Here is a 22,183-nt window from a genome sequence, read left to right on the forward strand (position 1 = left end):
CCCTGGGGATTACTGACATCACATTTAAAATTAGATGGTCAAAACAGGCTCATGGAGATCAGAAATAATGCACAGGATGTTATACTAATAACTTACAGGAAAAAGGAAATGCAAACACAAGTGATACACAGAAAGGACCCAGATGTCATGTCAATGTGCTAAGTTCTTGATACTCCCTATTCCTAATTATCCTCCCCTCTAGTAACAGAAATGAAGGTTTACTTACAAAAAGATTAGGTTTATTTTCATAAAAGTTGTTAATAAATAAGCACTTTTCATTAACATTTTGAAGGTGAATATTGGTGTATTTAATTAAACAACATGTTTGCAACTGGATTTAGTCAAGCCATCTGTTTTGTTTTTCTGAAATCCTTAGTGAGGATTTCACATGTCAGGTCCACCCCATTAACCGGTAACCAATCACTTTAGTTTCTGGGGTCTGCACTTACTTATTTTTTAGCAACTCTAAGCAACTGTGCATATATTTTATTTTCCCTGCACAGTATTCATCTAGCCAAAACTCTTTAAAAGTATTTGAAAGTATGCACAAATCTGTCTATTGTTTTAATTTTCTCCTCTGCTTCTGTTTCCTCCTGTATACTCCTTTGCTTGCTTTCTTTAATTTTCTTTTAACATTTAGGGGATGCTATAGTTTTTACTCATGGTTACCACTGTTTTCAAATGTCCTTTATCTCCATTTTTCCTTACCTTTTATCATGAGGCATTTCCATTATGTATGGCAGTTGTTGCTATCATGCACTGTCTCTATAACAATCAATGAGCTTGATTTACACTTTCCCTTCCCTGTTTTAGTTATTTAATTTATACCTTGCCAGAATATATTATATATTTTTCTTCTTCTTTTACCTTAAAAAAGTATGCAGCATCAAAGAGGACATGTCATTTCATAAGAGACAAGCATGCATTCTAGGGTATATGAGTAAAGCAGCTATGAAATAGGACAAAGTTCAGGGGCAGGTGCTAAGGATGCCTGGGCATACCCCACACTCAAGGCAAAGGACAATATGAACTTTAAAATTCATTTCTCAATTGGGTATTTGTTTTGTTACTTCTTACCAGTCATCACAGATTACATATTTCCATTATGCTAATGCCTAAACTCTTTTTCTATGCCAACAGCTGTATTGTACTTGCAGGAGTGTCCAGCTATTTATTACAGAATAGTTAAGTACATGCTTACTAGTAAGACAAAGATGTGTGACCTTGAGCAAATATTTTCTAATCCTCTAAGTTCTGTTTCCTCTGTTTATGCCAGCCAGCATAAAATGAGGTAATAACCTACATACGAAAAGCATAACTTCTGACTTATATTAGACAGTCAATGTTAGCTGATTCAACTTACACTCATGTAAAAGAAAATGATCAAAAATTTACCCCCACCTCAGTCTAATTAATATATAACTTTGCTAACACACTGCAGACTGTCAATACCTCTAGTAATCTTTAATGATTTATTTCTTTTGAAATTCCACTTTGTTGAAATTTGTGTCCGTATATATCCAAGTACTTTTTAAATAAAATCCATGTGTTAAAAGAGACTTCAATTTCTTAGTTTTGATGTAATATTTACATGTGAATAATCTCTAAATTTAATTTCACACTTCTCTCTGAAATAGACTTTTCCCCCCTTTTTATTTTCTGTCAACGGAATCCTATTGCAGCAATCCTATCTCTGAGTGCTCTCCTCAAGGTTTCACAGTATTATGATCCAAATAATATTTCATCTCAATTTTTATTCTTAAAAATCATAGCAATGGGTCATAGCCATTATTCCTGTAGGGTTAGGACTAACAATGGAGGGCATGGAAAGACAGCTGTTACAGTCTTAGTAAACAGTTCAACAGGGAATACTCAGTAAAAACCTTTCCCTCCTTTCTGGATGGCAACCAACGAGGTCAAAGCAGGGAAACTTGAATATAGAATATAATCAAACTTAGAGGACCAGTAATCAGAAGTGAAAAGAGGTTGAATGAAGTTCATATATTGTGCTTCTTAGTTTGAGGGTATTAAGATTTCATAAAAAAACAAACAAACAAAAAAAAGCCATGTTTATTCCTGCAGGGCTGACCCTTCACATGGCACACTGGATTTGCCAGTTTACAGAAGAAACACAAATTTCTGGCTTCACTAGCATACAAAGTGGCACAAGATTAATACTTCATATTTCTACTCAATAGCTCATTTCTAATAGCAGTAGCTGCTGTTCAATTCTAAGGTAAATTATCTAGTAAGTTTTAAAGCAGATATGGATCAATGTCCCTAAAGTTCAACTGAGGAATAGTAAACATACAACAAATGAAAACATGTACACACACATACACACAGACAGACACATACCAAATTGAAACAAAACAAAACAAACAAACAAACAAAAAACAAAACAAAAAAGAAAGAAAAGGAGACTTCTTTACTACCTAACCTTGAAGTTAGATAACTGAAAAATATATGTATATAAGAATAAGGGCAAGAAACAATAAAATGTACTGGTTTCTTCTTACCTTTCCTTATAAAAGTGAAAATGGAAATAAAAAGATCGTAATATTAAATGTGTTTCAAGATGAAGTAAATTTTATTCAATCTGTGTCATAACTCAAACATATTGAAAACAATTCAGTGTGTAAAGTTGGACAGCCTTTGACACATGTCAACATGAAATAGGAGCAGTATTTCTAAAGTTCAGCAGATACTTGTAATAAAAGGGATAAGTAGATGTGATTATAAAAAAACAGCTGGTAATTCTAGCTAAGGCTCTTCCTCTATCTAGGCAAATTAAGGTCTAAATAGGTTCTCTTTCAGTTAACCACAATAAATATTTAAATATAGCATCAGACCAGAGACTTTTAGTGACAGAAAAACTTAGGAGCACTTACACTAGCGAGGCAATATTCTAAATCCTTAACATATACTTTAAAAAAATGTGTATGTGTGTGTCTGTGTGAGTGTATACCACACATGATCAGGGGTGCCCACTAAGGCCACAAGAGAAAGATGGGTCCCCTATAGTTGAGTTATATGTAATTGTGAGGTATCTATTATGGGTGTTGGAAATTGAACTCAGGTTCTCCGCAAGAGCAGCAAGTGCTCTTAACCACTAGGCCATCTCTCCAACCATGTCTAATTTTTTGGGAAGTTTATGAGAAGTATTAGTATCATCTATAGTCTAGTAAAAGAAGAAATAAGGTACATACAAAGATAATTTAACTACTTGTTCAATGCCAAACAACTGGTATAAAAGTAAAATTTTCAAACCATGTACCTGGGCATTCGGTGTGGGCTCATACCAATCAAACCACCCCTAATGACTTGCCTTACCTGATTTAGAACAACTTCCAGTCTTGGAAAATCACAGAACATTCAATGTTCTTAATCTATAAACCAGAAATGGTATACATGAGAATCTAAAGTCACTTCTTGACCTAAAATACGAGCCACTAGAGTTACCATATTTTGTAAAGCTTAGTTTTCTTAAAAACAATTGTCTGCATGTATGTCTGTGCACCACAGGCACAGAATACCCAAGGAGGCCGGAACAGAGTGCAGATCCTCTGGAACTGGAGTTTCAGTGACTGTGATCTAAGCTAGTGGATGCTGACAACTTATCCTTGGTCCTCTGGAAGAGCATTCAGTGCTCATACTGCTGAGGTATCTCTCCAGCCCTCACATTTCCTTGAACTTTTAATGTTTATTTGTTGAAAATATTCCCCACTAACTTATGATTAAATATATGCTTCCATTCAGGATTCCTTTGTTATTATTTCCTTGCAATAGTTCAATTCATTAACTATCTACCACACATTCTCTCACTAGAATGCTGAATAGCTTTAGCTAAATCATTTTACATCTTTTAAAATGTAGGTTGTCAATTCCTTCCATTCTTCTTGAATTTCTGTATTTTTTTTTTAATTTTTTCATATGGTATGTGTGTGTGTGTGTTCACATGTGTATGTTTGTGGAGGCTTGTGGAGGCCAGAAGATATGTCAGGCATCTTCATCACTTCCCACCTTACACTCTGAGCAGGCTCTCTCAGAACCCAGAGCCTGCTGACTGAGCTAGTCTAGCTAGTCAGCTTGTTTCCAGGGATCCTTAGGAATGTCCTCCTAAGGCTGACATTCCAGGCAGGCCTCTGCATCTCCCTGGCATTTATGTATCTTCCTCTAAGATATATAATGACATTGGGTACTGAGGATACAAACTCTGGTTCTTACTGTAAGGATGGAAAAATTTAACCTAACTCTCCCTAGACTCTGCCCCCAAGCAGTGAGTAGGCAAAAAGTCACATTCTTGACTGTTTATGACAGCACCTGTGAATGAATGAACACAGGAAATGAGCCTTGTCACACCACCCAGAAAAATATAACCATAAGCCCTAGCAAAAGCAGACTTCCTGGGCTAAGCGGGGGCTTGGATAGTTCAAATTGATTGGTCTGTACTGGATGCTATGAGATTATTGGTTTATGATGCACGGGCTTTGTTGTAACCCTATAAAAGCTGTTTAAACCCTGTACCCAGGGTTCCCAGTCCTCTACCCCACGTGGAGTATGGCTGTGGACCCCAGTGCACTGGAATATAAAAGATCTCATGCTTTTGCATCAAGACTGCTTCTCGTGAGTGATTTGGTGGGGAGCGCCTTTCCTGAGTCGGGGCGTGAGGGTCCACGCCCTCCGTGGGTCTTTCATTACCCTTGTGCTATAAGTACTTTCTCCAACTCACTACCCCCTCAACCCTTTTCTGTTGTTCATGTCTGTTCTTTACAACTGACCTTAAGGCCTGCTTCTTGAAAACCTTGCCTTGTGAACTACCAGGACATCAGAAAGCTTGCCTTGGGACTCTAGTCTAGTGACATTGTCAGTACTGGTGTGTAGGTGTGTAGACACATTGTCAGTACTCATGTGTAGACAGGACAGAGCCTTCTGCTCTACCCAACTCTTCTGTTGTGTGGGTTTTGGAATCAGGGATTTGAGATCTGGTATCTCTGTTACTTCTAGTTCTATGATTTGAGATTACTTGGATTATTTGTGTTCAATGATTTATTTTAAACATGAAGAGAAGGGTTTTCACTGTATCAGGAGAGGTTGGTTTTCCTAGAAGCCAATGAAGCTTACACTTTAAGAGACACTCACTTAAACTTCTTTCTGGCATTTGATTTTTTTTTCTTTTTCTTTTCTCCTCCTCCTCCTTTCTTTTTCTTTTTTTCCAAAAACTTTAAAAGTCCAGATTTTAGAGTCCAGATTTTAGAATTTTTACTCAGGGTTCAAAATAAGGAACTACAAATAAGGGAAGGAGCTAAAATCTGAGGGAAAAGGGAATCTACTTACAACATGATCTTTCTATCCATGTCTCTTTACTATTATTCTTTCTCTGTTTCTGTTTTCTGTCTGCTTCCCCCAAGTTCTTGGGGGTACAGGTATATATATACATTTACATCAATAACTCTTTTTACAATACAATGTAAGGCTTGAGTTTCTCAGGGTCAGCAAGGCAGATAAGATTTACACACAGAGCAATAAACTAAAACTGCTAGGAGAAACTTTTAGCAACAATTGTTGCTGTAGGCCAAGGAGGGTCTAAGTTTAATTTTCACAAGAAAGAAAACCTGGCACCTTCCAGTGCTTTGGCCTCAGTGGCAGCACAGGCCTTCAGCAAAGTTTACTTTTCCCTGAGGATGAGCAAATGGGCTGATTATCTTTGTCTTTATCTTCTCAGGGGAAACAGGAGGGAGCAGTAAATCTCTGAGCTAAAATCTTGAGTTAATAAAACAAGAAGTCTGATAATCTTTTAGTGCCAGGTTAGTTTTGGTTCTCTATCTGCCAGTGAAGTAGAACCAAGGGGCATACTTATTTTTTCTATCCATCTAGGCAGCTATGAATCAACAACCTCGGAAGTGTAGTAATTCTATGTCTTTGGATATCTGGGAATGTCTTACATGGGATGCTTTTGCCTGGGCCCTAAATACTGACCAAATACCTGTCAATAAAGGTAATTGTAGGAAGGCAAATCTCTGCAATTGCAATGGAGAGGGGAACAGGACTTGATAGTGGGAATCAGGCTTCACATATAGCTGAGGAATATTATCAGTAAACTAGGACCTATTAATGGAGAACAGGTTTTACACATAGCTAGGGAGTATAATCAGTAAACTCAGAATGCATGGGAGAAATTTGTTCCCAGATAGTGCTAAACTGTGGGAAGTGAATCCCCATTTTATTACAGAAAGGAATAAGCTACAGGAAGAATATAGAGCAAGAAACAGATAACTCATTCAGAAGATTATAATGCCAAGTACAGCTTTTGTATTGGTTCATCCATCAAAAGAATCCTTAATTCATCTGAATTATCTTGTAATATGATAGATGTATAATTACTGTATGGTCCTGCGGCTTGTAGCAGTTTTTCGAGACAGGGTTTCTCTGTGTATCTCTGGCTATCATGGAACTCACTCTGTAGACCAGGCTGGCTTTGAACTTACAGAGTGCCTCCTTTGAGTACAAACAAGACAATACTACATTCTGATGTGCTTTCTTTTAAAAATGAGGCTTGCTCAGAGAACTGTCATGGAGTTGATAAGCTCAATGACATCTACCTTCCCAAAAATAACAGATATTCTATACCCCCATCATTTCAAATTCCCTTCATACTTGATATTTAAAGATATCTCAGTTACAAAACAAACACAGGTGATAATGTGTTTTTGTGAAAGGTAGTACTGTCCTGCCAACTAGTTGTTGTGAAAAGGTAAAAGGAGTTCTTCCTGAGAAAATTTGCCTATTACTTTTCTATTCACTGTGACCAAACACCTCACAAGCAACTAAGAGGGGAAGGATGAGTGTTGTGTTTATTTTTGGCTCACTCTCTGAGGAGATGTCATTCATCATGCAGGGAAAGGCAGAGCAGCAGAAGCATTAGGTGTCAGTCACACTGTGCCCAGCCCTGGTCACGAAGCAGACAGTGCTGAGTGCTGGGGCTCACTTCATTCCTCCCTCCTATTCAGTCCCAGTTCTGAGACCTGGGGTGAGCACCTGCATTTAGCACTAGTCTTCCCTCCTCAGTTAGCCCTCTCTGAAACGTCCTCACACACAGGTCTAGAAATCTGTCTCCAAAGTGATTCTAAATGTAGGCAAGTTGACAGTTACAATTAGCTATCAAAGTCCACTTCCTATCAACATAATATCCAAACTAATATATAAAATATATAAAATTTAAGTTAGAGTCTTGTCCCGGGACTATTTTTTTTTAATTAAACCTTTCACCTGACAGAAGGCTGGAACTTATATATTCAATAGACATGCATAATTGTTGGCTGCTCATCAGTACAAAAAAATTAGAGATTAGTCTAGAACCAGTGTCTACTGTGGTTCATGCTTTTACAACTGTGTATCAGTCTGGTAACACACATAAACACACACACACATTTTAAACCCTCATTGTCCCATATTTTTCCAGATAACTTAATTTGCCTCCCTTTATAACTAGATTTCTCAGGACACTTGCCACACACTATTTCTTTTTCTTTAATCCCTACTAACTCTTAAGCTCAGTCAAACTTAGTTTCAGTCTCTAGAACTGCAGCAAATATCCTCTTGTCCAATGGCAGCAACAGCTCATTCTCGGTTCTCCTCTGATGGGGGTTCAGAACATATTACTTCGTGTACACTTGCACTGGGGGAACATCTGAAGTAACCCATGAAGAATTTACCCCCATGAAAAATTTTTGCATTCTTCCAAAATGGGTCATAAGACTCATTCCTGAATTATCTTCCCTATATCTAGAAGGAAAGAAGGTCATTACCTCTGAAGACCCAGGGAAGAATCTGAATAACCAAACCTCATAGTGCTCACCCTCTACTCCCCTTGTGCAATCCCCTCTGCAGTGCTCTATTTCTTCCTCACACTAGGCATAAAATTCACACAACTTTTCCTGTTCTCTTATGCCTTCATTTCTAAGAACCCTATGTCATACAAAGTATTTACTCAATAAACTTGTATGCTTTTCTATTTGTAATCTCTTTGGTTACATGGATCTCAGGCATAGATTGTTTTAGAATTAGCTAAATGATACATGAAATCTTTTCCTCTGGCACCTACTCCTTCCCATGCTTGAGAACTTTGCCACACCTGTAGGATGAATAATAGAAACCCAGAGATAGATATTGGGGTCCCAAACGAAGGTCAGAAAATCAAAGCAGCCAAGCCACTAAAGAGTTCTTACCTCTACCAAGGCTAAGACCAAAGAGGGGTCCTATCCTCAGAGTGACTGCAGACTGTAATGCTCTCCACCAAACTCAGAATGCCCTGAGACTGCACTGAGCTCCTGCCTTGATTTCTATCTAATGCTGGGATTAAAGGTGTAAGCTCTGTTTCTCTTTTAGGCTGATTCACTCTGTTGTAGCCCAGGGTGGTCTTGAACTACAGAGCTCCATCTGCCTCTGATTAAAGGTGTGACCATAACTGCCTGTCCTCTATGACTAACTAATGGCTTAGCTCTTAACTAGGTGTGTGGTTGACTAGTAGCTTAGCTCTGCATTCTGATTTCAAGCAAACTTTGTTAGATTGCAAACAATGTATCACTACACACAGCAAAAGTTAGTGGTTCTCAGGGGTCTGCTGAAGACTGTTTCCTGATGAACACTATATTTCAGAACCAACAATAAACCTTCAGCAATGATAAAAATGCAATATGACTGCCACCTGCTATGTGTCATGCTGTGCTTCAAAGACACCTCAAATCTAAAATAATCTGAAACATAGCTTATAATTGTTTTCCTTCAGATTACTCCCAAACCCAGTATCCTGTTTTTAGCAAATGGCTCTAATATCTTCTAAGCTGCACCATCCATACAATTTATACTTCAACAACTAATTCAAGTTATTAATCTTTTGTTACCTTTCTAGAACCTCAATTTCTTCCCACATGAATGCTGTGTTCTGTGTCTCATAATGCTTTACTTCCAGTGCCCCTTTTTAAAAAATCTATTCCTTCTCATATCCCAATTGGTTTTATATCATAAAAAGTCACTCATCTATTCATTTAGTCATAGGTATACAGGAACTCACTATGTAGTTTGGGCTGGCCTGGACCTTGCTGATTAGCTCAAAAAGGCCTTAACTTCAGGATCCTCTCACCTATACCTCATGAGTCTTGAGATTATAAGAGTGTATAACTTCGCTGGTTTCAAAACTATCTTTTAAGTAATAGTTTCTTTTTTAAAAAATAAATATTTCCAAAGATCATGTTGGAAATGCATGCAAAAAGAAAAAAACAGTTAGAAACAGTTAAGAAGAATGGTAAGAAATAAAACTGGAGTAGAAGGCAGGAGCCAAATAACACTGAGTTTCTTTTTATAATAGCAGAGAATGAGTAACTAGTAATAGGCATTAGTAACCTGCTGGCATTACATTTCATTGCCATTTTGAATTTCTGTGAAATTCTTCTGACACACTGAGAGAGAACACAATTTTAGGGAAAATTACTGTTCTATGATTAATGTGTTTTCTAAGTTTATGTTTCAGAGTTCTAATTTCAAAATAACTGTTCCATGATTATGTATTTTATAAGTTTGTTTCAAAGTTCTAATTTCAAAGTACAATGAAAGACACAAATTGTGTAAACAGAATTATCATAAACATATACCAAGAAACATGTTTAAGATCACCATTAAAATATTATATGAAAACGAGTCTTAAGTGGTCTTCACATGTCAGAAAATTAAGACTGGAAAGCATTAAATCACAGACAAAGAAGTTTGGCAAAAAGTCTTCAGACTATGAAGGAGCTGTCACAGGAAAAGTTAACTGGTGGATCCAGATGAAACCCTTAGCAGTGGCTGTGAAGAGTGTGTGTAGAGGTGAAACACACATCTACAACACAGTACAAAGCATAGTCTACTAGAAGTGGCTGCCCTGTACATGATGATTTATCATTATTTCAAGTTCAAATTGCTGTAAATTGTATCATTAGAATTTCATGAGTAAAGCTTTTAGAAAGCAAGTGGTTTAAATATTAATTTTCAAATCAATGGTTTCTGGTCAATTGAACTTCCTTTCTTGGTTACTCACTTAAAAATAACTTTGAAAAACCTATTAAAGTATTAAGTCCAGGAAAGGTAAGTCACACCCAGAAGACAATATGCAATAGGTCCAAATGCCCAACCACATAATATACAAAATGCTACACAAAAAAGATATTTCTTAAATAAACTCAAAGATTTATTTTAAAATAATCTGTAAGAACAAGATCTACATGTAGAAAGACTATGTATCTTGTTGACACTGGCAGTAAACAAATACTGCATTGAACATTAAAATTGAGAGCTCAAGGTCAAAAGGCTATGTTAGAAATATATGTTCAGATACTTCAAAAATAGGTTAGGCAAATATTTAGTTTCTCTTTAGCCTCTAGTGCTATTATCTTTCTGTGAGTCTGAGGCCCAACATTTCATTTGTTTATATGAATTAATATTTTCTTCAGAGCAGACTATATTGCTAAGAGAGAAAAAATATTTAGTGTCTTCCACAGTAAACATGAAACCCTTACCATTTAAAAGTAATATCTGCATTATAGAGCTTAGCTCATTGTTTCTATAATAACTGCTCTACAATAATACTTTTAGAAAACTATATCAAAAGCTTGAAGATGACAAACCAATCAACCAATAAGCTCCTGATCCCATCACTCCCTTGAGTCATCAATACTGACTAAAAGGCAGAAAGGAACGCTATGAAAGGAGATAGAAGGGAAACTAAGCAGCCAAATTTTCCAATTGTCCTCAAACTCTCTTCCTATGAGAATCAGGTATTTCTAATAGCCTTCCTTCCAGGGGGTGGGTGGGTGGGTGGGTGTGTGTGTGTGTGTGTGTGTGTGTGTGTGTGTGTGTGTGTGTGTGTGTGTGTGTGTACACACGTATATAAATAACCACAGGCATTTCAAATCCTACTTGCTCAGAAATGACTTCGATCATTTATTACCAAGCTTATTCTTTCAGATTGCTTTCACTAAACCATTCCGATCTTATTTACTTGGGTCAAGATATCCAACTCCCAATCTAGTACATTTAGCCATCATCAACTCCTGTTTCATAGATCACCCTTTCAGTATAATCACAAAGCCCACAGATGTTTGCCTTGAATGTTGATTAATTATACCACTCTTGCAGGTGGGGTGGGGGGTACTGACTCTTCCTCTAAAGGTTTGGGTGTAGTTTGTCACCTAAGAGTTACTGTGTTGGGTGTGTAATCCCAGTGCAGCAATAGTAAGTGATGGTGGAACCAATTAAATTGCTAGGCAGCTAAATTCACTTGCTACCAAGGCCAATGACTTGAGTCCAATCCTTTTCATCCATATGACAAGGAGGGAACCAATTCTCACAAGTTGTCCTCAGATGGTCACACAAGCACCATTACATATACCCACACAACTTAATAAACAAATAAAATGTAAAAAGATGGTGGGACTGGTTAAGAGATGGGACCTAGTGAGAGGTCATTAGGCCACTGAGGTCCATTGAAAGATTAAAGTAGTTCTGAGCCTTAGTTAGTCCATATAAGAGGATTGCTATAAAGACTTCCCTGCTTTCTGCAGGGCTTCCTGTCTTATGGCTTGCTATGTGATTTTTCTCTCTCCTTCCCCCCCCCCCACATACACAGACACACACACTGGGTCTCCTGTCAGACAGCCATGTGCCATGATGTGATAAAGCCAGGGGACCACTTACCAGACCCAGCGTCATGCTGTTTAAGGTTTCCATCACCAAAACTGTGACAAAAATAAACTAGTTTTCTTTATAAGCCCCTCTGGCTCTGGTACTTTCTCAGAGCAAAGCAACATTCCCTGCCTAGAAACCATTTGGTCATGCTTCTCCGGGGCACTGTTTCTCCAGGTGTAGATCCTAGATTACTAAGAGGAGCTCACCTGGAAACTTTTAGAAAAACAAATTTTTGGGCTCCACACTAGATCTAACCAATCACAAACTCATCGAATGAGGTGTTTTCTGACAGCCCCCCCCATACATTTTGAGAACCAGACCCACTGACAAGGGATTTAAATGTTTTTTGGTTTTTTTTTTTTTTTTTTTTTTTTTTTTTGTTTTTTAGACAGAAATGATTAAAGGATCAGGAAACATTATCATTTATCTTTGTTTGAACTATTGGGACAAAAATAGCACATACCAAATTGGGCTGCAGTACCTGATTTTTAGTAAACATCAAAAAGGAAACTTTGCCTATTGCACAGCATCTAAAAAGATGGTGTTATATCTCCTATTGTTTATATTCAAGAATGAGCAAATACATGGCTCAAGTGAAATTTCAAATCTACTTTGGGTATTTGCATGCAGCATTCAGTTCTTTTTAGTCTTGGTTCATGTGTTTCTATTTTGCTGTTGTTTTTTCTTTTTATTTATTTATTTATTTATTTATTATTTTACATATCTATCCCAGTTTCCTCTCTCCCTCCCTCCCTTATCTTTCCCTCTCTCCCCCCTCACATGCACCCCTTCCCACCCCCCCACTCCCACTCCACATGTAGAGTGATGCCCTCCAGGAGGGGTCATCTAAATCTGTCAAATCATTTGAAGTAGGGACTAGGACTTCTCTCCTGTCTCTAGGTTAAGGCAGTATCCCTCCATGGGGGATGTGCCCGCAAAGTCCTTTTGTGCACCAGGAATACTTCCTAGTTCCACTGTCAGAGGTCCCTTAGACTGCTCAGGCTGTCTAGCTGAGACCCATGTTCAGGGAGTCTTAGTCAGTCCCATGTTGGATTCCCAGTTATCAGTCCTCCTTGTTCAGGTCAGCTGTTTCTATGTGTTTCTGCAACCTGATCTTGTCATCTTTCTCTGCATCTGGATTCTAGTTCGACTCAGTGTTTAGTTGTGGGTGTTTGCTTCTGTTTCCAACAGTACTAGATGAGGGCTCCATGATGGTGGATAAGTTAGTTGTTGATCTCATTATCAGGGAAGGGCATTTATGGTAGCCTTTCCACTGTTGCTCAAATTGTTAGAGTCAGTCTTGTAGGTCTCTAGACATTTCTTTAGGTTCAGTTTTCTCTTCAACCAATAATGACTCCCTCTTTTATGTTCTCTCTTTCTCTCACACTCTTTTCTGTCTTCTATTCCTCCCCTGACTCAATCTTCCTAGTCCCGTGTGCTTTCCTCTCCTCCCCTTCTCTTTCTCCTAGTTCCCTCTCCACTCACTGACCCCCCCCACTCTCCATATGCTCTGGAGGACTTGTCTTTTCCCCCTTCTGTGAGGGACCTTATATGAATCTCTTGGCATTCACCTTGTATCCTAGTTCCTCTGGCGGTGTGAATTATAGGCTGGTGGTTCTTTGCTCTAGGTCTAAAAATCCATATATGAGCGAGTACATACCATGTTCCTCTTTTTGTGACTGGGTTACCTCATTCAGGATGGTTTCTTCAAGTTCAATCCACTGGCCTTCGAATTTCAAGATTCCATTTTTTTTTCCTGCAGAGTAGTATTCCATTGTGTAGATATGCCACATCTTTATCCATTCTTCAGTTGAGGGGCATCTAGGTTGCTTCCAAGTTCTTGCTATTACAAATAATGCTGCTATGAACATAGTTGAGCACATGTCTTTGTTGCATGGATGTGGATCATTTGGGTATATACCTAAGAGGGGGATTGCTGGGTCTTGTGGTAGACTGATTCCCACTTTCCTGAGGAACTGCTTTGTTGTTGTGTTTTCAATACAGGGTTTCTCTGAGTAGCTTCATAGACCAGGCTGGCCTCAAACTTACAGAGATCTGCCTGCCTCTGCCTCCCATCCTGGGATTAAAGGCATGCACCACCAATGCCTGGCTCATTTGTCTGTATTTGTTCCTTACTCTCAGCAAACAAATTCAACAGGATAAGGGATTAGGATGAATTTTGAGTCCTGCACAATTGTACTAGGAATTAAGTTACTTTAAGTCTGGAGTATAGCTATCCCTTTAATTACCTAAATGAAGTATGGGCAATTATAAAATTAAAATGAATTACTAGTTAAAAAAGAGCAAGAACCATTAACTGTCTGTTAATTAGTAGAGCTAAATTTTCAGCTACTATTGACCACACTAAAAACTATCTTGTTACTATAACTAAATATAGTCTTTTGGGGGTCAGGATTTAGACTGTAGTGATGAAAGTTGATGTTTTCCCTGGATTTTATATGAAAATACTTTTCAAAAACAATTATATGGTCTCTGACAAATTCCAGAATTTTGCAGCAAATAGTGGCTGAAATTATTATGAATCAGAACATGTTCAAAACAAATATATCTCATGTAGCTTAGGCTGGCCCTGAATTCCTGACTCTAGCCTCTACCTCCCAAGCTCTACAGTGATACACATGTTTCACCATGCCTGGCTCAACTATTCTTTTAATAGTTTGGTAGAATAAAGAAAATGACGTGTGTGTGTGTGTGTGTGTGTGTGTGTGTGTGTGTGTAACCTTAATATTTATTAGTATAAATCCACATGTCTTCAGAGTTTATACCACCTCTGACACTTAAAAATACATTAGTAGAATAGTAAGCATACCTGAAAATGCCTGCACGGAGAAACATTTCCTTGTAAACTCAAACACAAGGACATACAGGGTCATCCTTCTTGGAGTAACCCCATACAAGGCTAACTTCGTACACTGACTTTCTGTAAATTATTATATTTACATAAATTGAGCATGTGTGTTCCATCCAGCATGTTTTTACATATATTGACAGGTAGTAGGCTTGGGGATCTGGCTCAAGGACCATGGTAACTAACTCCTAGTGTGCATCATGGACATAATTATAAAATACAGCCATTAGAAAATGGTCACATCATAAATGTACAAGATTATCTTGGTTCTTGTTGATCTTAGTCACTAGCTTTTAAAGTTTTAAAGACTGACAAATTCATCTGCATTCTGACTCCTGGAAGATAAGTTTTCATTAAAATTAAAGTATAGAGTAAAATTGTGTATGCCTTGTCTTTAATGGCATATGACTAGCAAGGCACAAACCCCATGTGAACAGATATATTCATAGAAGTTGCCATAACTACTATAGCCAATAGTACATACATCAAATCTCCATAGCAGCTTAGTAATGAGCCACAACCATAGTTGAAATGTTCATAAAATGACATACTAGCTACAAATCCAGTTGATATGCTCTTTGTTCCACCTTAGCTAGAGCTAACAAAGTAGCTTTGAACTACCATTTTCAACAAACCTGGACTGAAGATTTAGTTCATCTTTGGGATTCAACTTTGGCCTTCCCTGAATGGTGTTCACTCTTTCTGTCAAAGAGTGAAATACAACTAAGCTCCTTACAGACCACTCTAAAACTGAGGTCAAATCCAGACCCCTTTCTTCCATATGAGTTCTAGTCTCCTGGTGACACAGGTAGTTTCCATGAGTAATTGTTTTCCCCATTCTAGAACTCCTTTTCAGAGAACACTAATGAAGGACATGTGCAATAAGTTTCCAAGTAGTTTTCTAAAGTTGCATTTAGATGCCAGCACTGTCTTTATGTAGATGGGCAAAAGTACCCCTACTTTACTATGCCCAATAAGTAGCAAACAGTTCATTTTTATAGTGACAGTTTTAAAACTTCTATCATTAGACTAAGTTTTCTGCATTTCTGCTAGAAACTTTCCAATAATCGTTTTTTTTCTTCTTAATGATATATGTACAAAACACATCTTTCTCAGTAAGACAATTTAATTAGAAAGCTTGAACTACTTTGAGTAGTATGAATAAACGAAAAGATAGCTCTATAAAGAATATGCATTCAAACAACGACAAAACAGTAGATAGCACCAATCTAGTGATATGATGCCTATGGAGTAGAGAAGTTCTCTTGTAAAGGATGTGGAACATACCTGAAAGTACACTGAGACTTAAAATCTTCAGTGTAAAAAAACTGATGTTATCAAGGTGCCTCCAAATATTTTCTTTTCCTCATTTGCCCCTCCTTGTAAATAATTCTGATCTTCAACTTTCCAGATTTACAAGTCTAGCTATTCCTGATCACGTTCCATTCTGCCTGGAATTCAGCCCTGGGATCTGTACTTGTGCACCCTTCCACCCTGCCAACACCCTGGGACCAGAGCATGCTGAAGCTCTCTCCACATTTGATACCCGATATTCCTGCTATGCTACATATTTCTGCTATGTGTCTTTACAAATGCTGAATTTCTCCTCAAATGTATATGTACAACCATATTCTACTCAGTGAGACATTATAGTCTGGCAGTAATAATAAATTTTAAATATTTACAAAATGGGGTATATAGTTTAGTAGAGTAAGAAGATATTAATTCAAAAATTAATAATGAATTAAGAAACTCTTAGAAGGAAGTTGAACAGAAATAGAAAATAAACCCAAGAAAGAGATGCATTCAACAAGGCAAAATGTAACTTTCATGAAGGGCAGAGAAGTGAATATAGAAACTAAAGTATTACATTTGTTCCAGCAAGGAAATCAACTGCTGTTATTACCGAAACTGATATAAAAATAAAAGCAACTGGGAGCAGACTCCCTCAAGTTAGAGGAAAAGCAAGAGGGGACAAGTGAATAGGAAATATTAGTGAAGACAGAACCAAGTGACCTGATTGTTGTTTACCCAGTGCTCTGCCTGGAGGGAGTTTCTGAGAAGCTGGAAGTGCCAGATAATGCTTAGGTCACACAGTCATTCTGCCACTGGAGGGAGTCTGTTCACATAGCCTTTGATGCAACTTTCCCTCTAAAACTTTCTGGTATCCTATGGAAATTAAATAGTGCGGCCACCAAGAGTAAGCATTTATTTAACTTAGCTGATGGTTTTCTTGCTCCTCTTTATTTCCTTTAGCTTTTCTGGGTTCTTTGCTCACTGATGAAAATCTACAGCACCCTCACAATGGTGTCCAAGGCAAAGAAATGAATACAGAGACATATGACAGCAGAGCAGAACAGCTATTAGAAAAGAACATGAAGAAAAATATTGTCAAGCAAGGGAGGGGGGAAGCTGAGGCGGACACTTGTTCAAAGTGTGTGTCCAGGTTATAAGACACAGGGAGAGCAGCACCAGAAGCTCAAAACAGCTTCTAGGACTATGTGTGACAGAGGTATTACTAAGGGGCCAGAATACTGCCTTGTGAGTCTCTTCAATTTATTCTTAAAATTCAGAATTTATAGTTGCCAATAATTTCTCATGAAATGCTCTCCTAAACAGCACACAACTGAATTATTAACAGGGATGCAAATGTTGACCACAAAAAGAGATTTAAAAATTAGTATGTTCAACGCAGGAGAATATGCGAAAGGTTACATTACACTTCCAATATTTTTTCTCCATTTTGCAACAAGAATCGTGGTCAATGCTATATAACACTTCATTTTACATTTCAAGAATCATGTATGATGATATCTATCAGTGTGCTCATTTTTTTTACAAGAGTGCCTCAAGCTAAAGCAGGTTAAGTAACTTGCCCAAGGTTACAGGGCTAACAAGAGCCAACATTCTAACCTAGCCACCTGATCTGAAATGGTATTATTGCTATTCCATACGGCATATCAGTGGGACTGAGTCATGATTACCTCACATTCTTGTGATTAAGACATTAAAGGCACACATTACAGGCGTTCTTCCTAGGGGTTTGCTTGCTTCAGGGATGTTATTACAGGTTACCTAACATAATAGACTGAGCCATTACACGTTTGGGTTACTTTATGCTCCCAGTGTTAAAATGTGTTCAAGTCATATGTCAAAAGCATAAAAGAATGCTTCAGCTCCCTATATATTTTAAGTAAACAAGATTTCTTAAAAGAATGTATATTTTGAATGTGTAAAGGAGAAAAACTTCCCCTTCCCTTTCTCCACAGAATTATGATTACAAAACTATAGTTTTCTTAAGTTGTCTTCACTTGATAAGTAGCATCAACAAGCTCATACATCCTATCTAGGCAGTAACAAAATTACCTACTCAAAGAGATAATGACTGTTAAAGACAGAAAGCTTGGGGGGGTGTTAATATTATAAGACAAATGAGTCTTTCCTACTTCTCTATACCAACTCTATAGAAAGCTTGGCAAAACACAGACAGATATCTATCCACTCATCTATCTATCTCCAATGGCATGTATATAAATATTTTCAAGAAGGAAACGAAGCATATATGTGTGTGATCAAAAAATGACAAGAAAAAGAGCTGATACCAAAATTTTTGTATGGCCAGTGAGCTTTTATTTTTCTTGTCATAGGAGGGTAAGCACCTTATGCAGCTATAGAAAAAAATAACCCAAAAGTGGTATTTTCAGATGAAAAACTGGATGTTTTTCTTTCCATTAAAAATAATCATTGCAAAGCAACATGGTGTATTCAACAGTGAGTACACCAGAGCACTCTAAAGCTAGGAAAAGAAGCACTTGCCTACTTGGAATAGGATTAACAGAAGCCCCCAGAGCTACTCATCCCAACAGTTTCCTAATAGAATCCTATCTAAAAATCCTCATTTTGAATTACGGCGATTAACACACAGGTAGGGACCACATACTAGCAACAAAGCAAATATACCTAGAAAAGAATCCTCATAAGGTAATATGCATGTGTATTTATAGGAACTCTTTTGCTTTATTAAAAATCCAATGCATGACTATTTGAATGCTGCTATTCTTCCAAGACTACTAATTATTTTAAAAAGTAAATGAATAAAAGGAAATCAGCTTAAACTACAATTTATAGGAAGATCAGCAATAGAAAACACATATAAGAGGAGAGCCAAAGAAATGAGAGACAGACAGTTATATTCACCAGGAGCCTTAGCTTGTAGTTCATGCATCATGATACAATTTAAAAAAAAAAATCTGCAGGTAGAAAGAAAAGCACATTAGCAATCATACCATACTTTCCCCTAGTCTACTTTATTTCATTCCCAAGGAATTAATGTCTCATTTTTTTTCTTCCCAAATTAACAAGAGTAAAATGATTAAATAGTAAATGATAAACAAAGCAATACACCCCCATGGTTATAAAATAAAACTATAGCTTTCTTTATAGACCTAAAGCATAAAATTATATCTTCAGCTACATATGCTGCCATAACCTTGCCTTTTTGCTCCACATACTGATAGGAGTGAGACAGCGAGATCTGAGAGGGAGGAATGTGAGCAAAGTGCAGGGAGCAAACACCACACAGCTGCAAATGTCTCAGTATGAAATTGTGCTAAGGAAAGTCTAGTAAACAGATTTAGTACAACACAATACAACTATTCTATAAAAATGGTGCTATTCCCTCTAAATTATTCTCATAAAACCGACTGATTAGAAATTACCATATATTGGAAACAGGGTCACCAAGGGGATGGAGAAGTAAGCATTTGACAACCTCTCTATGGAATTTTTCTATTTTCTTTACACATATTCTAAGACATGATTCTTTGTAAGCCTTGGTTTAAACTGTTTTACGAAATGAAACCTGATTAGTCTAGTATAAATCCACCAGAGGACTAAAAATAATAGTTGTCACAGCTATTGCTTGATCCCAGCATCCCCCTCAATTAAATGTTACATAATTTGTTCATTTCACAGGATTCAGAATGTCAACTGAAACAACTAAAAATGGATCGGAAGAGCTGCTATTCTGGAAGAACAGACTATAGTAAAAGCAACATTAACTTGTACACCACACATTAGCAACTCTGAAGTTCACTAAACAAATATTTCCCAAGTACCTATGATAAACATAGTGACTGCAATTTAAAATTCTGAAATTATTGAGGTTTGAGGAATATCATTGAGCTAGCTATCTAGTTCTACTTACTATTTGAATTAGCATTTTATAAATCAATGAACTAAGTAAAAATCAAATCTACTTTCATTTTAGAATCTTGCTTTTTTCTTTGAAACCAATCTGAGAAAATAAAGTAGCTGCAATTTAGGAACATTACTAATGATATCTATTGATAAAGGAAATGTAAGCAGCTTTTACAAGAACATTTATTTACTCAGACTATATGTCTTTTAGAAGCTAATATTTGCTGGGTTCAAAGCGTTTGAATTATGCTTTCAAAATTATTAAAGATAAATACATATTGACAATACCTAAATGTTTAAGATAGCAAAGATTAAACCAGTCATTAGCATTTAAATACTTTTAAAAACAAGACCTGTTTCCTGAGTTATGATGCTAAATTTTATGACCTTACTGTGCACCAATTAATATTTCTCGTAACTTTTCCTCTAAATGATTTATAGACATTACTCACATACAGTTAAACATAATTTCAGTGCTAGTGAAGTGTTTCCTTTATCAACTGATTTCTCAACTGTGTCATATGCAGAATTTTACAATTATCTGGCCAATCCGCAATCAGATGACTTCTTTACAAATGAAGTTTTATTCCAAATCGCTGAAACACTGATCCTTAACTAGCCCAGCACAGGGCTCCCCTGTGAACAAGGCTGATCCTCCAACTAGACCAGCACACCGCTCTGTGCCCATACTGCACTTTTAACACTCGAACCTGTGATCAATCATTTCCCCTTTCTTCCCGGAGACTGCCAACTTTAACAATAGAGTACCGACACACATCAACACACAATGGTACGTGTTTCACACACACTAAATCCCAGCAGATGTAGAGGACCAATTCCCGCACAGATTTTTGACATTCTCAGAATAGCTGCCCAGAGCCAGGAGCCTTGTGTCTGTCCTTGGTGCTGAAACGCAGCTTTTCCACCGGCAGACTAAAATACTAGAATGCTCACCCCAGTGAATTCACTTCTGGGGTTAGGAGGTTTGTGAGGGGGTGGATAATTTCTGGTCCGAGAAGCCTATCTTATCTAGCCTTTGCGGCGGCAGGTGCGCCAGAAGCATCCAAGGTAAGTCCCCAGCCGGGAGACCCGGGACTGCCTTCTGCAAAATAGGAGGCACCTGGCCGCGGACCGGAGAGGTGTCCTCTCACACGGACCTGAACGGCTCCCTCTTCCCAGTGTAGCCCACTCCCGCGGACCCGAGAGGCGCCCTCTCCCTGGCAGCCCTCTCCCGCGGACCCGAGAGGCGCCCTCTCCCACGGCCCGGCCCGGACCCCTCCGCCCGCGTCCTTTTGTCTCCCACCGATGTCGCCGAGCCTCACCATCGCGGTCGCACAGCTGGATGGCTTCCAGGCTGAGGTTCTTGATCTCCTCACACGGGCTGCTGGGGCTGCTGAGGGCATGGTCCAGGCGCGGCACCTCCATCTTCGCGACCCCGCGTCGAAGCCAGGCGCCGGCGGCCGGCGGGGCGAAGGGCGGGAAAGGCCTGAGACCGCTGAGGGCGAGGGCAGCCTCCGGTCGGGAGTCGCGGCCGAGGCGACGGCGGCGGCGGCGGCGGCGGCGGCGGCGGGAGCTCCTCCGAGTGCGCGGCTCGCAGACTGAACGCCGGCCGGCGGCGCGAGCGCGGGAGGAGCGCGCTCTCGGCTGGAGGGAGGGTCGCGCACGCGCATGCGCACGCACGAGGGGCGGCTGGCGGCGGGCGCGCCTACCTGCCCGCACACGGGTCCCCGCCCCTCCGACTGCCGCGCGCACGCGCCCTGCGCCCTTCCAGCGCACGCCAGCGGCGCACGCGCGCTCGTCTAACCCGCGGCCGCGATGTCTCCGCCGTCGCCCTCTCCCTGTGGCGCGCACCCGCACCCACCTGCGGGCGCGAAGACCGTACCCCGGGTCCTAGCACGCGCAAGCGCGCGCGCCAGGTTGCCTCCCTGCGAGCCCCGGACCTCGCCTGCCGCGCGCACGCGCCCTCGGCTTCCCAGGCGCCGCAGCCCGCGCCAAACACACGCTTGAAGCGAAGGACTCCCGAGCCGAGCGAGCGCGCGACGGCGAGCGCGGGCCGTGGGAAGCTGCTCGGCTGGTCGCGCGCTCGCCTGGCGATGGCGGCTTGGCTGTGTTTTCCACAATGCCAGGCAGAGAGGGACTGCCCACCCATGCTGTGGCGAGGCGAGCGCGCGAGCAGGTTGGTGGTTGACCACAGATTGGGAAACTGAGGCCCGGGCTGCCCGGGATCCCCCTTCCCCGCCTAACCTCTTTCTGCGCGCTCGACTGACGTTCCTCAGGAGGCCCAGCTGTGAAAAATGGGCCCCACCTGGGGACTGCATGGGGCAGGGAACAGGAACTCAGGTCTGTGTTGTAGGACAGGTGAGGGAACTGGAAGCCACAGCCAGCTAGTAGCTG

General features: G+C 39.4%; 1 protein-coding gene across 1 annotated transcript in view; it reads right to left on the reverse strand.

Annotated features, from left to right (window-relative positions):
* Positions 1–21,328, reverse strand: part of Phyhipl (phytanoyl-CoA 2-hydroxylase interacting protein like) — a 37,111-nt gene extending 15,783 nt beyond the window's left edge. Inside the window, exon 1 of the mRNA XM_051186882.1 lies at positions 21,112–21,328. Coding sequence (XP_051042839.1) covers positions 21,112–21,214 — 103 coding nt within the window. The 5' untranslated portion in view covers positions 21,215–21,328. The remainder of the gene's footprint in view (positions 1–21,111) is intronic.
* Positions 21,329–22,183: the final 855 nt, after the last annotated feature.

This window comes from Phodopus roborovskii, unplaced genomic scaffold, assembly GCF_943737965.1.
Source record: "Phodopus roborovskii unplaced genomic scaffold, PHOROB, whole genome shotgun sequence".
In the NCBI taxonomy this organism is placed as follows: Eukaryota; Metazoa; Chordata; class Mammalia; order Rodentia; family Cricetidae; genus Phodopus; species Phodopus roborovskii.